This window comes from Brienomyrus brachyistius, chromosome 11 (genome assembly GCF_023856365.1).
Source record: "Brienomyrus brachyistius isolate T26 chromosome 11, BBRACH_0.4, whole genome shotgun sequence".
NCBI classification, from domain to species: Eukaryota; Metazoa; Chordata; class Actinopteri; order Osteoglossiformes; family Mormyridae; genus Brienomyrus; species Brienomyrus brachyistius.
The window spans coordinates 24,796,315-24,814,544 of record NC_064543.1 but is presented as its reverse complement, the minus strand read 5'-3'; the positions used below and the strand labels follow the sequence as shown (position 1 = coordinate 24,814,544).

General features: G+C 40.6%; 1 protein-coding gene across 11 annotated transcripts in view; it reads right to left on the bottom strand.

Annotated features, from left to right (window-relative positions):
- Window positions 1-622: 622 nt before the first annotated feature.
- Window positions 623-18,230, bottom strand: part of LOC125704238 (SH3 and multiple ankyrin repeat domains protein 2-like) — a 208,630-nt gene continuing 191,022 nt past the window's right edge. For 10 of the 11 annotated variants that reach the window (XM_048969636.1, XM_048969637.1, XM_048969638.1 and 7 more), the window contains one exon: window positions 623-4,546. In XM_048969636.1, coding sequence (XP_048825593.1) covers window positions 3,994-4,546 — 553 coding nt within the window. In that variant the 3' untranslated portion in view covers window positions 623-3,993. Of the gene's footprint in view, window positions 4,547-4,952; window positions 5,341-18,230 lie in introns of those variants that run through there. The other variant, XM_048969644.1, reaches the window with a different exon arrangement.

Genomic DNA, 18,230 nt, shown 5'->3' with positions numbered 1-18,230 from the left:
ATTACTGTTATGCTGATTTACTGGCTGCTGAGTGTTTGCAGTAAGTCTTTGTCCATTTTAGTCATCATGTTCAGCACAACAGGTTATTTTTACTAATATAGTTACAGTGGCATAGGAAACGGAACCATGTAAGCTGCTGAAGTCTGTATACCACTGCAGTTCATCCTCTATGACTGATATTTTTTGAATGTCTTAAGGCCGTTAATGATCAGGACATATAAACTCTCCTATGAAGAGAAGTACTACTATATGCATCACATAGTGCCTATTAAAAGTATTCACCCCTTATTATACCTTAAAATGTTTTGAATTTCTGATTCAGACTCTACAAAGTGATCTAGTTACATATATGAAAAACAAAATTATTGCAAAAACTGATTGCACTGAGTCAATGTTGTAAAACCATAAAGCATGGAAAGAAAAAAAACTTTTAATAAGCACTGCAGTGTTTATCCTCAGACAGATCACAGGTACTGGAGATACGTGTACATATTCCATATGAATGGGCTGCGTACAGTGAGGAACTGGCGTCACAGAAACAAAGCAGAATTTGAACTAAAAATATCATCCAATTTTCTATAGAGACTATAAACTGATAAAAGACCCATTAAAGAAATACAACCATAGTGCAATATTATATTTATTTCTTACAGTAAATTTTGGTTGCCATACAAGAGTATTGAGGATTTTGGGGAAAGTGCATTTTAACATGAATGTCTCTCTTTTATTTCAATAATTAACTCTAAAGAATAGGATTTTGTAGCACAAAATTACAGCAACATAGATATCATGAACACAAGTTTTTACACAAAGTAGAGCGAGAAACACCTTAATATCTATGAAGAATTATAAAGGAAAAGAAAGAGGAAACCAAATTGGAGCTGATCTCTAAGAGGAAATCGATTTGAGACGACTGGTGGTGGTTCGCCCACAGCTGGCAACAAAGCCTAATTCACTGGGTGATGCCTTTAGCATTTTTTTTTCCTTTTTTCTTTTTAAAAACTCCACTATTTAGCTCTAATGTTAGTTCCACAAATGTATTAGCTTAGTGATATGTAGTTCCATAAAATCAATTTGTCAACAGTCACATCTAGTCATTTTTATTTAAATATATGTTACCGTAACAAGTGTGCTCAGACCGTTTGCTATAAAGTGGCCTGAGAGGTTATATATAAATTTACAGCCTGTGAGATTTTGGTAATTTATACACACATTATACACAAACTAAGCATTTTCAAAATGTAATTACAATATGTAACAGAGGCAGGTGACCATTTGATCTTATTTCTAAGTGTCAATTTCTCAAGTGGATATGGAGCCATTCATTACATTTCTTTTCCTCAAAATTAAAATAGGTCAATTTTTGATATTATATGAGAGGATCTGCAACTTTGAAAATGTCTTGCAGATCCATTTCATATAAATATTGCTTAACTGGTAATTCATAAATCTGATAAATTTTTGACAAACCATACTTTATGTAGTTTATAAAATTTCATATAATTCTATATAAATCATGAAAAATACTGTGCTTTTCTCTGAAGCTCTGTTTTAAAATAATATCTATTTAAAAATGATAGAATTAGCAGCTTAGCTCCTATAAGTCTTCTTAAAGGAGGTCTGTATTCCCTTAATTTTTCGGATAATTATTTTGTATTTATATATAATTTTATGTAACATTTATATATGTATATATCTACCTCATCCATTCATACAGCTCAGGCATGTTAACGTCAACAGTTCAGTCCTGTCATGGAGGGGGCATAAATACCGTAAACTGCACAAAAATAGCCCCCCCCACCACCACCATTCACTGGGTACAGACCCCCATCAGAGGAGTTCCAGCAGACACTCCTGTTGGCACTGGTTTGGAAAATTAAACACAGACACTTTCACCCTCATTTGCTTTCAAAGAACAGTTCTGATGGCGACAGTTTTTGGACTGCTTTATTGTGCTCTGGAGTTGGTTCCACAACAGATTAATACGTTTTAATAAAACCTTTTGTTCCTCTTTTGTAATTTATAATATTTCTGGTATTTTTAAAACATTCCTCCCTGCAACCCTGTCCAGGACAAGTGGCTGGAAGATGGATGAATGGATGAAATCAGTTCTCAAAACATTCAAGAACTGCAATGTCAAAACTACACTCTTCCAGTAAATGAGAATAAACATATCTTAACTCTCATTTATTAAGTATCCATTAAAGTTCAGTACCGCCGGCTCCTTCTACGTTTAACATTGGTTTAAAAAGCAACTGGTCTACATTCTCTAATACATGCGTTTACAGCTGTTCTTTGTAGCAGATTACAGACATCTGGTAATTCTTCATATTAAACAAATGTTCTGACCTTTTGCTTTGCCAAACCAATACTGAAAATAAAACAAGCGTCCAATATATCCATCCCGCTAAGTTAAAAAATAATAAACCTATTATGGGTGAAAAAGAAGGAAGATAGGTGACAGCCAATGAAAACCCACTGGGACCTTCGCAACTTGCCACACCCTGAGATGAAAAGATGATTTCCCCTCTTCATCCCTGGAGGCCAGGTACAAGGGCCTTCTTTGCGTGAAACTTCTGAGGCAACAATGAGAAGACAATTGTTCACCTGCTTCCTGTATCGCTACCCCCCCCAAAAAACAAATACTAATTTTCCCGATTTGAATTAATACATACACATAGTGTTCTCTGTATATGTACACATATTTATGTAACTTGAAATGTTGTTATAGCAGCAAAACATCTCTAAACAATTCACACACTGCAGCCATACAGCACAGTATCAGTCTGTTGCTTCTCTTCCAGATTTAGAAAAAGAAAACAAAACACAGGATTGGTTCTTGCACTTCCCAAATGCAGTGCTAAAATATGTGTTTTCCGAACCTTGATAAGTGTTCATCTTAGAACTTTTTCTCTCTAAAAACCTCTAACACAGAGCGACAGTTCAGAGCTAAGGATTAACATAGAAATAGTCTCTTCAGATAATGCCTCCATCGAGGACTAAAAGACCTACTGTTAAAGATCAGACCAAACTAACGGAATCAATGGCTGAAAGAATGTTGCTGAATCAAGAGGAACACTGCTCTCTTCGGTAATCTGGCACGTTCTTTTGTGGATGTGGGGTGGGGGCAGGACTGGGCTGGGCTGGGCTGGGCTGGACTGGGCTGGGGGAATTCTGAAATAAGAGAGGGTCAGCCCTTGGCATTCACTCTGACTCACCTGCACTTGCATGGAAGACAATAATGATTAATATACATTTTACACCTTTCAGACAACTCATATAGATATACTGAATTCAACTAAATCAAAATTTACCATATTTCCAAAAAGAAAAAGTTGAAAGCAAATGACAGCTTACAAACATGACTGCTTGCTACAATTGTGCCCCTATAGGTGTGAAATAGGTGCAAAATATTAAGAGGAGGTTTAATTTTCAAGTAGAAACATCAATTCTGGGACTGCTCGTGTGCTCTGAAAGAAATGATGACGACAACTGAGCAAATACTTCAACTATCTTCTTTCCAGAGAAATGCGTGAGAAGCAAGATGTTTTTTTTTTCTACACAGCTGATGCATCAATCAATATAACCCCTTTTTCTGAAGAAATATTCTCTGAAGAAATTCTAGCAAAGATAGAAAATGAAATCCCAGCTCTGCTGGTTTGGGTGCATCCAAATGAAGCTGATTTAAAAAGTCCTTATATTCCAAAGCGATTAGTCTCTATTACAGGTTTGTCACTAAAAAGAACCGCCCTCCTCGGCTCCAGGGGCTCGCGGGGAGGGCCGGGCCACGTGCTGATCACTCAGAATCAAGAGAACTCTTGTGCTTATTGAGGAACTGCTTGGGTTATTTCAAAAACGCAGTTCTTTAGGATGTGATGATTCCTATTCTCAGACGAGAGCACAATGGGAATATAATTACAGACTTGATAGAAGTTGGAAAAAAAAGAAAAAATGAACGAAGAGAGCAGTCCTTTCAAGAAAGGTCACCCTCTCTTATCTATCTAATAGGAGTTTCAATGCTCTTTCTATATTCATTCGATGGCCAACTCGAGTCACCCCTAAGTCTATGAGGTCTTCTTTCTGGAGGTTCGGTAAATGGGTCCCCTCAATCTCATTGTCCATAAAGGCGTCCTTGTGCTCAGCCAAGTTGAGGCTCTCCAGCCAATCTGCTACATCATGCTTGGTCCACAGGACAACTGGCTTGGTGGCGAAAGGCTTGTTGGAGACGGCCTGGATGAGAGTCAGCGGGGAGGGTGAGCGGCTGCGACCCGAGCCCAGGCTGAAACGCTCGCCCGTGATGGGTGGTGTGGGCAGGCCGAACACGTCCGTCAGGGTGGGTGAGGAGGCAGAGGCTGGCAGTGAGGAGGCGCGGCCGGAGCCTGAGTCCGGTGGAGACATGACGGGGCTGGGGGCACGGTGCTGGGTCGGCATGCTCTCTGGTTGCCGGCCCGGGGAGGGGGCAGGCTGGCCGGTGCCAGGCCGGATGGCGAAGGTGACCATGGTGTTCCGCTGTGTACCTGAGGCTGGGGCTGCACTCTCTGTACCCCTGGAGGAAAGGCAGGGCAAACAGGCAGTTATTTACACAGGGTACCAAAGGGGGCAGCCACCACTGTTCACATTGCCAAGGCCACACACAGAAATTTAATATACATCATATACAAAAAGATCAATCGTTGCATGACGGAATCTGTACAGTCACTGGTTCAAGAATATTTAAAATTTAATGTTGTTTTATCATTCAGTAAGTTACCAAAAAGTTGCTATTCAGCTTCAGAAAAAAACCAAATATATAACAAATAATAATGACATGGAGGGACAAATTACAATATAAGAACTGTGTAACGTATAACATAAATATTAATACATATTAACAAGTTCTTATTAATTTTTTTCTTTTGAAAGTGAATATTGATTTAAAGCCACACAAAAAACTAGAGAAGACTTCTTACAGCACCAATTCTCAAGAAAACCCATCCATTAAACAGCTTCACTCTTCATTACTTGAATGATTTATTGAAAAGACAAACTGCACTGGAAATCAAACTGAAAATACAGACATGCCAGAAGAGTGCAGCCAGCCTGTTTAGTCTGTCTTTCGCTGTGATTTGCTTGAAAGAAGGTACTGATCATCCCATGTGTTAAGCCTTATCCAACGACCCAACATTCAGCGCCTCCATTTCCTCTCCAAGCACCAGCATGTGCCAGGTTTAGTAGATCAAGGGAAGCTGACAGATGGACACCTCCGTGACTCCCGTGCTCTACACATGACCAGTCCTTTACAAGCCTTACAGGCCAATCCCCTGTCTGTGTGCACAACTTCTGAATGTGCCACCCCTCCATCTGTTTTTTTTTTTAGGAAAAAGAAAAAATCCATTTAATCCATTTATCTTTTTTTAGGGGATTAAGACTCAATAATTGTATTAAATGAGAGTCGGTAGGATAGTTTTTCTAATTTCCTTTATACTGCATGTGCGATACGTATGTGAACTTTGCATTCATATATTGTGACCTCTTACTAGAGGTTATACGAATTTTGCATGATAAATACTGTGTTATTTCAACACATTTTATCAGAATTACAATCATTTGTCTCAATGGTGTTTCGGCACAGTTTACATTGCACAAATTGATAATGTAAAAATGGTATTTTTTCTGTTATCGATACAGCCAGTGGAGGGCAGCACCCTCAACACAACCTTCGCATGAGCTGTCCAGTCTGTAAACGTCATGATTCTCTAAATGCAGTAGCAGCGTGAAAAAGAGCTGCTTCCAGCCAATACAAATTCTCAGACAAACATGCTCTTGCTCAGGGAATGAACTTGATCACTTAAGTATTCAAGAATAGTTTCCTTCCAGCATGCAGAACCATGGTGACCTGAAACACTGAGCCACTGCCCGGGATGCTAACGGGCTATGTGCTTCACAGCCACACTGAGGAGTGAGGGCTATGTGCTTCACAGCCACACTGAGGAGTGAGGGCTAAAGTATGTGCTTCACAGCCACACTGAGGAATGAGGGCTATGTGCTTCACAGCCACACTGAGGAGTGAGGGCTAAAGTATGTGCTTCACAGCCACACTGAGGAATGAGGGCTATGTGCTTCACAGCCACACTGAGGAGTGAGGGCTAAAGTATGTGCTTCACAGCCACACTGAGGAATGAGGGCTGTGTGCCTCACAGCCACAATGAGGAGTGAGAGCTATGTGCTTCACAGCCACACTGGGGAGTGAGGGCTGTGTGCTTCACAGCCACACTGAGGAGTGAGGGCTAAAGTATGTGCTTCACAGCCACACTGAGGAGTGAGGGCTAAAGTATGTGCTTCACAGCCACACTGGGGAGTGAGAATTCCGCAGTGTCACAGAGCACCATTGTGTGTGCTTTACATATTTGTGAAACTGCTATTATACCTTCAGCAGATTTTGGGAGCCAGAGTTCATTTCACCACGATCTGGATCAAGTGGCAATGCTGAAATGCTCAAGATGGAGGTGATCAATAAGAACTAGGTGCAAATTCACTTCTTATATCTGCTGACCTCTGAGAATATAAAATCAAAAGACCTTCTCACCTCACTGTTATTGGTCTATATATGATTTATAGAAGCCTTTGCATGCCATTAGATTGCAATGTAATTAAGGTCTGACAATAGTGCTCAACTAACATGATGAATTACAATAAAAGCAATAGAAGATATGGTTTTCAAAAGCACTAATTTAAATACATACACATATACAACTATATTTTTTAGTACGATTACAGCAAACAATGCTACATCTTTGCTACTCGAATAGTTTGTTGTAGCTAATGCTAAAGAGGTTGAAAATACACCAGAAAATACAGAGGTATGAAACTGAACCCATCCAGCTACCTCTTTCACTCTCACAATCCCAATGGGCCTTACTAGTCAATCACAGAGAGACCTGGGTTTCTGGCTAGAGATTCAGCTAGCCAAATGCAGGCTCACATGCCATTTTATTGGTGCAGAGCTTCAGGGACAAGATGCTCATGACGACTGCAGCATCATGACAACTGGATCACAGACAGTCCTGTGGCAGACGCCGTCAAGCAGGAGTGGCTGATTCCCCCAACAGCAATTTGCAGTCGTAACTCCATGACACAGACCATCAGAAGACACATGAAGAGGTGCATGGTCAATCCCATGGCATCAGCAGGCCAACTGGGAGGAGGTTTGCTACTTATTATACCTATTACAAGACAAGCCTCACTGAGAGAGAACAGTGTCTTTACTCTGTAGCAGCAGGGGTCAAATTAATGGTCATTTATCTTTTATTTATAACGTATATATGAGAAACATATGAAGAATGTACATATGACTTATGGTAGCTGTCTGGCCTATTCCATAAAAGAGCTTGGCATTAAAAGTAAAATCTTTAGATAAAAGAAATTTATCCATTAAATATAACACTACAAAACTAAATCTGGTTGGTATGTTCTGCAAAAGAGCAAAGATATGTGCTCCTGCTTATTGAGACCTTGCTTTTGTTGCTGACAGCTGGGTAAGGATGTGAGGAGAAGCTAAAGAGGGCTATGAACAAGCACTGCTCTCATCCCAAACCTGTTCATACCGCTTCTTACTCCCCTGCTACCCAATGCTATTTTCCACACAGGAGCCCTTCTGGCACAAATCAAAGGGTTTGATGCTGCTAGTTGGGGAGAAGTACAGTGTGAATATTTATTTTAGATAGAATTATGAAAAGTATAATAAGCACATTTGTTGAAATGGTGACCTGGAAACAAGAGCCAGTGGGTGAGATCCCAGAGTGATCCTGCTAGGATTAGGGGAGCACTGCATATCCTGACAGGCAGTGGGTGAGATCCCAGAGCGATCCTGCGAGGATTAGGGGAGCACTGCATATCCTGACAGGCAGTGGGTGAGATCCCAGAGCGATCCTGCAAGGATTAGGGGAGCACTGCATATCCTGACAGGCAGTGGGTGAGATCCCAGAGCGATCCTGCGAGGATTAGGGGAGCACTGCATATCCTGACAGGCAGTGGGTGAGATCCCAGAGCGATCCTGCGAGGATTAGGGGAGCACTGCATATCCTGACAGGCAGTGGGTGAGATCCCAGAGCGATCCTGCGAGGATTAGTGGAGCACTGCATATCCTGACAGGCAGTGGGTGAGATCCCAGAGCGATCCTGCGAGGATTAGGGGAGCACTGCATATCCTGACAGGCAGTGGGTGAGATCCCAGAGCGATCCTGCGAGGATTAGGGGAGCACTGCATATCCTGACAGGCAGTGGGTGAGATCCCAGAGCGATCCTGCGAGGATTAGGGGAGCACTGCATATACTGACAGGCAGTGGGTGAGATCCCAGAGCGATCCTGAGAGGATTAGGGGAGCACTGCATATCTTGACAGGCAGTGAGCTATGTGCAGAGTCCCAGCCCTCAACCTTTGGCCCTCACCATATATGTCTGCAGAAAAGGTGGTATGATGGAAAGAGAACCTTCCTAGTATGCAAAAAAACTCTGTGAGAAACCTTTCATGGGCATTGATGCAAAATGAGGAGTAAGAAATGGAAAAAGAGAACTGCAATAAAAGATTTAACACAAATAGCTGAAAGAAAGGCAAATAATATGGTGATGATAGTCACTAAGACAAACTTACATGAGAGTCTCAGAGAGAATACAGTGTTAAGTAATTGGTAAATATGATGGATGAATGGTTTTCCATTTTGAAGAAGGAGGGTTTGCGTTATGGACACACAAAAGTGGCCCTTAGCTACTTTCACCCATAGAGCAACATGAGCTCACACCCAGAAAGTTGCTGACTAGACAGTTTTGTGTATGAAGTGAAGGGAGGGATCAGTGTTTCCTTATCATAGCAGTCATGTTTCTGCTTCTGGCCAGCAGTATCCTGGAAGGCATGTGCCAGTCAAACACAAACGATCTTTCATGTCTAGCTAACAGCAGCAGCTCTCTGACAAGCCACAGGTTAAATGCAGAATGGATTTTATTTCAGCTGGGATCAATCAATCTTGTAATTATTCAATACCTTTTTCATTCTTTGCAAATTTGATATTGCTTGTAGTAAATGAGTATGAGGGAAAATGTATTTATCATACTAGTATTGCTGTAACAGACTGATGCATGCTGGAAACAGCAAATGCACATACACAGACACACAGGAAATGGTCACACATGGATCCCCTGGATACACACTCACGCACAAACACACTCGTGTACTGGAACCAAAATAAAATAGGCAGACAGAGCAGACCGATCTCCACTGGAAGGCAGCACAGACATGATGCAGCCAGGCAGCCAGAGCTGGTCTCGTCCCAGGAACTGCAGCTGACAGGCAGCAGTGAAGCAGGTTGCTAGGAGCCACTGCTCTCCAGAAGCCCAGTTGGCCAGCTCTTGCCCTCTGATCCACCAAACACAGGCATTTTCCCATAGCAGCTCTGGTGCAGGGCATCCTCACGCTTATATAACTGTTTAAGACGAATGCAAAGACTGGCCAGTAAGATGTGGGGCACACACATATCATCTCCTGGCCCCATATTCCCCCCTTCCTTGAAACACTTTGGTTCAGCCTGTGTTAATCGGGATGACATTATTCATCCAGTTCTCAAGGCTGCTCTCATCATTAGGTTGCTAGGCAACTGTTTCGATCATGGGCAGAACGCACACAAATCTGTGAAAAAAAAATCTGTATTGTGAAGTCTTAATTCGTACTGGTAGAGAAATGCGATTAAAACAGAGACTGAGTGCCCCATATGGTCTGGGAGCTGCTAGAGGGGCTCTGCATTTTTAGGATGAGCTGGCCTGTCCTTCTGTTCATGATGGCTCCTCAATCATGGCAGGCACACTACTGTCAGAAAAGCTGACCTACCTGAAGCCAATGTCAGACTACAGTACACAAAGGTGGTGTGGGTGATCCGAATGTGGTGGTGCTCTTCATAGCGATGAAGGATGGGAGACGCCATAGAAAATGCATGTGAGATGTAAATAATTCACAATTCTTTGTCATATTGCATAAGACCCAGGAATTAAAGAAATATGAACACTACTAAATATGAAATATGAACACTACTACTTCCAGCTGTGTCAGATGACTGCTCGAGTCAAGGCCAAACTCAGATACACAGGCATTTATTTAGCAAAAAAGACATGCAGGTTTTAATGGCTACTGCTGTTACTGCTCCCCCTAACCGAACCGAAGCCGTGTGTCTCATTCCGGGAATACACTGGGTTTAGTGAGGACCTAAAAGAGATCATGTTTACATAACACAGCTTATTGGTCTGATGTGACAGATGTTCAGCAGTCCTCATAGTAAATTTATTAAAAGCTATGTTAGGACTTTGAATATTAAGCTATTCTTCTTACGGAGATCCCTGCTGCAGGTGGAATAACGGAATGTAATGTGCTTGACTGTGAAATGTAAAAATGCCAAAGAGGTATCTAAAGGTCCCTGCAACACTAACCAGGATAAGTGGTGACAAGATGGATGGACAGATGGATGGATGGTATTTAAAAGGCCAGGAATAAAGGACTACTACAAAGTATAAGTGCATCACAGCTCAGGTTGAAACACGGGAGTTTGATGATTTGACTGGTTGCCCCTAGCAACGAGCCTGCTCACTTGCTGTTCACGGCAACATTTGATCTATGTATGAACTGCAGAGAAGAGGCAGAACCGAAACGCATGCTCACATAGAGAGAGAGAGGTAGAGAGAGGTACTTGCATAATATTTTGAAACGCAAGCCAACGCACACTTACTCCCACATCTCGAGCACACACTCACGCACCTGTGAGCACGTGTATACACAGACACACAGACACACACGCACACACATGTGCACACCTCACACTGTCACACAACATACAGGTAAAGATACATACACATCCGCATGCAATCATGCAACTACACAAAAACATGGACCACATTCATGCAGAACAGAGTGTGCAGGCAAGCCAAGGTATTGCATCCACACGCCCAAATCACAGACACACACTCACGCTGACACTTACAGACTCTACATTGTCACATGGGCATATATTCCAAGTTGGCAATTTATTTCTGCACTTCTTGTATAGGCTGGAGATTGTTATTCACTACTCACCCACTCAGCTGGGGAGCATTGTCAGCGTGCATAAGAAAGCCAGTGCAATGGTACTTCTGCAATGGAGCAGGGAGAGGGACCCGACACAAGGAAGCTTGTTCCTACTAGCGCAGGTGCCACGTGGCACAAAAGAGAGGTTCCAGATAACCACCAGGCTGACCTCTTTAAAAAGGCCACAGGCGGTATTTTGGCACCCAAAAGAGAGAATAGTATGAGCAAAGGTTTAATAGAGACAACATTGCTTCCTGGTTATGAGAGCTTTGGTTGTGATGTTGCACAGAATGCCAGAATTCACAGCTAAAATCAAAACATTCAGTTAACAGCGTCTCTCGGGGAAGCTGATAGAGGGGAAAGGCGAGGAATCATTCTTACTTTATTCATTTTGTTTTAAAAATTGCTAGAAAGAGGTACACATAAAATCATGATTTGTAATATTTTATTGAAGGCTAATACCTTAAAACAAGGATCTTTACAGTTAAATGCACATTCAATGCACATTCAAAGTTGACAGGCTTCTCATTTTTTAAATAATTTGATATGTTTTAGATTTACATGATTTTATATGGCAGGACACCCCAAATTCATGACACAGAGCTAAGGTCCACTGCCCCAGTAACATTTTCTGGGGTGGGGAGGTATGGGGTATTGATTGCCCAGTCGGGATTAAATAGTGTTACTGATGTGATTATTCCATTTCATGAAAAGTTTAGGTTATTATTATTATTATTATTATTAACAATAATAATAATATTATTAATAATATTTACTCTAAACTTTAGAGAAACTTGTAGAAAAAGTCGTTTTTTCCAACGAACGAACGTGCATATGCTGCGCTGGTCGTGGGGTTTGTGTATCCCTTCAAAAAACAGCGCTTTGCCCTCAATGTGCTACGCTTGCTGTAGAGTTCAGTGTAAAAAAGTAGGCGTGGTTTTCAAAACATTCCATTTTGCATGCTAAAAGATGGTAGACTTGTATCATATAGCTGTGGGAATTCAGCACACAAAATGTAAGTGTCTCCTCCATTTAAATTTCTGGGCCAGGTTCGATAGCTTGTTTCTATTGGTCGTGCAATAATACATCACAACGCACAGTGGTCAAAGTTCAGCAGAGTTCAACTTTTCCCACGGGGAGCGCACAAGCTCCTTGTATGGCACTTTGCTGCCTGAAATGATACGGTATTGTATTCCTTGCATAACCCTGTTATTTTGTCAGTCCATCAAATCCATACTTCTCCACCACTCACCAACTTGTACTATTTCTAGTACTGAACGGATCACCGGGAAATGTTAAAATTTAATAATCACATTTTTACTTCAGTGATTACAGTACTTTTTATGATAGGTAGGTCTGAATGTATTCTTATTCATCTATAGCAGTTTAGTTTGCAGAATCTTTCCCCACCAATTAGGTGGTTTCCTGTATTCTTTGTGCATGTTTTAATGTCCATGTTTGAAAATGTCATGTATATTATTTATAGTTTTATGTTGAAATATTTATATTGCATTTATTTGTCTTTTGCAGTAAGACCAAAATGAGTAACTTTGGTTTACAAGTGTTTTCCAAGATGAGCAAAATTTTAAAATAAATTTTAACTTGATAAACGAACAAGGTCTTGCAATACAAATATTATGTATACGCTTTGTCTGCCAAGCGTTACGTGATCACAACTGAGCCGATGGTTCTTCTCCCTCTCTCTCTCTCGCTGTGGCATTGTGGGCAATCGTCTCCCATGCCCTCAGTTGGCGTGCCTCACTCGTATAATCAAAATTTATAGAAAAGCACCACCCGAATAAGGGTGTAGCAGTGCGAACGATGAATCTGTTTAACAACAATGCAATGTCCACATTTCCGCGAAATTGGAAAGCAGGCAAAAGCGGCTGTCATTGGATAGGATCCTTGTTAAAGTTGCACAAAAAGAAAAAGATTCCAGTGAGCCAACAGACAGCAGTGATTCCGTTAGTTATAGTGAAAGTCGGCCTACAAAATAAGCCTCCTCTTCTCCTCTCTCTCATCTCCCTCACACCATCCACGATCTTTTCAGGGGTAAAGTGCAGGTTAATTTGTTTTATGTCCATCCATCCATTTTCCAAACCACTTATCCTACTGGGTCGCGGGGGGTCCGGAGCCTATCCCGGAAGCAATGGGCACGAGGCAGGGAACAACCCAGGATGGGGGGCCAGCCCATCGCAGGGCACACTCACACAACATTCACTCACACATGCACACCTACGGGCAATTTTGCAACTCCAATTAGCCTCAGCATGTTTTTGGACTGTGGGAGGAAACCCCACGACGACATGGGGGGAACTTTGTTTTATGTATTTTTACTTTATATTTTGTATTAATCGTTTTTTCTGAATTTTGAGTTGTAGAACGAATCATCTGAGTTTCAGTTATTTCAAATGGGAAAATTTGCTTTGATATACGAGTGCTTTGGGTTAGGAGCACATTTCTTTTCAGTACAAAGTTGGTGAGAGAATGTTTCACAAGACTGGTGTGTTTTGGTCCTGTTTCTAAAGAGCCTGAATTATCTGCCTCTCTGTCCTGCTCTTCTAAAACCTCCTCTGGCTTCCCTGACTGATCTAAAATGCAAAGTGCAAACAGAAAGTAACATACAGTAAAATACTATACATTAAAATCAATAAAGAAATTGAACCTGAGAACAAAGTGATGTCCAAATCAATGATCAATGAAATTATATCAAAACTAAACTTTATCTAAACATAAAATTTCAGAATAGGTAAACAAACTGACCCTGGAATAGCCTATTTAACTTCTTTTCTAATTTCAACTACAGACATGCATAATCATCAGACAATGACAAAAATGTAGATTATGAAATTGACGTTGATGATACTGATTTCTTCATATTTAACATTTATAGTACATTCTCATAAACACACAGGTACACACACAGCTAAGGAATGGTCTCAAACAGGGGTCTCAAAATATAGGCCTGCAAGTCAGTTTCATACAGCCCTAACATGTTTTTCTCTTACTATTTAATCAAGCCCTCAAATCAATCTTTACTTTGTACTAGGTATGAAATAGTTACTGGTTTCACAAAAAATTCTGAGTGGTATTACCTTTTCAAATTGTAATTATCATTAAAACTGTGGTTAATTACTGCACTTTGAAAAACTTCAGCCTCCCAGACACAAGCACACAGACGCAGCATGAAACGTGGGTTTCTTTTCTGTCAGTTAAAACATGGCGGAAGGCAGTTACAGCACTGTGGAGATTTTCCAGCCTTCTAAGAGGATGAAGTCTGATGTGGCTGTTATTTGGCTTTAATCTTTAATCTTTGTAACCACCACCCACTTCTTTATAGCGAGGTAAGTTAACTATTAGCTCAGTGCATGATGTTGGAACTTCAGAATGGGCTAAAATGTCATGGTTTGTCTGTCTAACTTGCTAATGGTTTGTCAATAATGTAAACTGTTAGCTACTCTTGTAAAAACAGTACACAATGCTAGTAGTGTAGTGGAGCCTCAGAGCTAGCCGAATGCCCATTTGTTAAGAATGAATTCCATGTATTTATATGTTCTTGGAACAGAACAGTTGAGACCATTTTGTTTCCTTCATCTGCATGGATTTTCCACCATAACTACAATGTGACAACATTATTTGTATTGTTTTTGAAGTTCAGTAAATAGTTGCACTCTGAGGAGATCATACATCCATCCATCCATTTTCCAAACCTCTTATCCTACTGGGTCGCAGGGGGTCCGGAGCCTATCCCGGAAGCAATGGGCACGAGGCAGGGAACAACCCAGGATGGGGGGCCAGCCCATCGCAGGGCACACTCACACACCATTCACTCACACATGCACACCTACGGGCAATTTAGTAACTCCAATTAGCCTCAGCATGTTTTTGGACTGTGGGGGAAACCGGAGTACCCGGAGGAAACCCCACAACGACATGGGGAGAACATGCAAACTCCACCCACATGTGACCCAGGCGGAGACTCAAACCCAGGTCCCAGAGGTGTGAGGCAACAGTGCTAACCACTGCACCACCATGCCGCCCCAAGATCATACATTCTTCCTTCAATTTATCACAGGCAGTTTTTATAGGTGAATTTAAAATTTCAAGCTGAAAAGGATGGGAATGTTTTTGTTGTGTGATTTCTTACGTAGCCATGGCCCCCCAGGTAATTTGAGTTTGAAACCCCTGGTCTAACAGAACATTTATTTTCTGGACATTTCACCTTTCAAGTACACTGCCCGGCAAAAAAAAGTTGTCGTCATGTGAATCTATAAACTTATATCAGCAAATACTTAAGAGCCAATGACTACTACACTATTATTCACTACTATATGACTATTACAGCTCAACAATGTTATGCAGCAATAAAGTAAAATCAGGTGAGTACCTGAATCTACTGGTCAGGTTACACCTCCATCCATCATAAATTGATTTTTTCAATGGGCATATTCCAGGAGAAGAATGCCAAGATTCATTGGGTTCGAATGGTGAAAGAGTGGTTCAGGGAGCACGAGGAATCATTTTCACGCATGACTTGGTCACCACAGAGTTGTGACCTTAACCTCATTGAAGATCTTTGGGATGTGATAAAGGAGGCTTTATGGAGTGGTTCAACTCACTTGTCAATACAGGATCTCAGTGAGAAATGAATGCAAATCTGGATGAAAATAAAGGGTGAGATGTTGCATAAGCCTGTGGAAACAATGCCATGAAAAATGTGCCCCATAAATCAAAGCTAAAGGTGGTCCGATAAAAAATTCAAATGGCGACCTTTTTTTGGCCGGGCAGAGTATATTTGTTTGTAATGTTACAATTATCATTAGTTACTTAATTGTGGTGAAATGATTTTACTGTCAAAGTTTCACTCTGGTAATCTGGTCTTATATGTCACTGTGGACAAAAGTGTCTGCCTAATATGTAAATATCATGTAAATGTAGTCTATCTTAATAATGTAGATTATAAAAACAGCTTACTTCCATCACTGTGCGATTGGCAAAGCCAGAGACCAATGTGAAACCCTCACACAACGCACACTTGTGAGCTATAACTGTATATCAACACATTTAAAAATTAATATTCTTAGTCCAGGCTAATGTTGCCTATTTTTGCTTACTAAAATGGGACTTACACAGGCATAAGCAATACCTTGGCTGAAAGTCACAATTCTGAGATGACTGTTACAAGCTACTTTGTAATATGAGGGGAAATGTCTCTGTGGTAATAAATGATATAACCAGGGAGAAAGTAAAGAAAACAGCAAAAAGTATAACATAAAAAACATTTCTTGGGCAGATTGAGGAATATGGCACAACTGAAAAGATTCAGGGCTTGTACCTCAATAGTTGGCCTTAGCGACACCACTGGGAATAACATATGTGTGCTTCATGGAATTTGAGCTCTTGAGCTTTGGGTAGTTAGCACAATGCTCTATTTTCTGAGTTACAAGAGAGCACAGCATTTTATTTTTCAATCCAGAGTGATTGTGCAATATACCAGATGGGTATATACAGTGGTACCTCAGAACTCAAACGTAATGGAAAACCAATTAATCAGTTCCCGGCCCCAAAAAATTACACCTAAATATGTTTTTTTTTTTAGCATTTAAACACAAAATAAACCGGAAAAAACAAGAAGAGCATATACTAAACACATCTAAGCACATTTATCAAAATTTGTAAAGTAAGAAAGTAAATGTATCCAAATAATATGCAAAGTTTAAACAAAAAAACAATTACAGCGCGTGTAACATTTTTTTCTTAATGGCTTCCAAAACGATAAAGCATTTACCCCAATGCTACCCCAAGCCATGCCCCAACACTGCGCCAACACTAGACTATGCCATGCTGTTCATTGTTTATTTTTATTATTACTCTGTATTCGTTGATTTGTTTGTAAATCGCAAACTTTTAGGTTGTACAATTTGTACAACTATTGCGTAACTTTTTAGTGAGCAATGGCTACCAAAATGATACAGTATAAATAACAGTGTATTACTTGATATTTTCAATAAAAAAAGCACTATCACCAACAAACGATGCTATCACAGCGAATGTGAGGCTGAGACTGAAGCGTTACCCTTTGTTTCCGCTGAGAGACGTGCCGCGTGACTCATTTCCCCGCACGTACAAGTTACAGTATCTCAGGTCGGCGTTCATGATTCAACTTCTGAGATTCAGATCTAGTTCTAGGTCATTTTTTGTCAAATTGGTTGGTTCGACTTATAAGAAATTCGAGTTCTAATGAGTTCGAGTATTGAGGTACCACTGTACTGTATTCCTTACATTTCCCAAAAGACTGGTCTGTCATTTTCTTTAACACAATGAAAAAAAAATCAACAAAAAAATGAAGATTCCTACTTACAGTATACATAGGTTATCTGTAATCAACAATTCCTTGACCACAAGACAACAAGGAGTACTGGAAATCAAGTAACTATCTTGCCTGATAGCTGAACTTTCATTTAAAATGGGAAAAAAATCTCCAAAACCCATGTCACTCATGTGGCAAAGTAATTTTTTTAAGCCTGTGTGCCTGTAATCAGAAGGTCACTGGTTCAAACCCAACCTCAGCACATCTGCAAGTCCTTGAGCAAAGCCCTTAACCCCCAGCTCTCCGGGCACCCCAACAGGTGGCTGCCCTTCGCAGACAGCTTACTCTACAAAGAGCAAGTTGAGGGAGGCATAAAGACAATTTCCCCACAGGGATCAATGAAGTATCAATTAGAGTAGCTGCCCTCATGACCCAACTCTGGATAAGTGGAAGATGATGAATAGATGGATGAAATATACCAGGGAAGATATATTGCTAGGGCTATGAGAGCTAGGGCTGGGCATTTGGACTGTAAGTATGCTATTAATGCTAGAATATTTTTTCTAATGAAAGATTGTATATCATTTTTATTTTTCTTTTTACATGAATATAAGGTAATAAATGGACAGCGTCACTGTTTACTGAATTTTATTGACTCTCAAAATACAGTACAGCTGTTTCAAATGCTTTTCAAATTACAATACTGCACAAATAAAATTACTGAACTTTGGATAATTCAAATACGCTATAATACAGTACAATACTGTACATAAAATATAGTTTACTGTAGTTTTGCTACTGAATCTCGTTGGCTCGTTTTTGGCAGTTCGATGACTTTGATG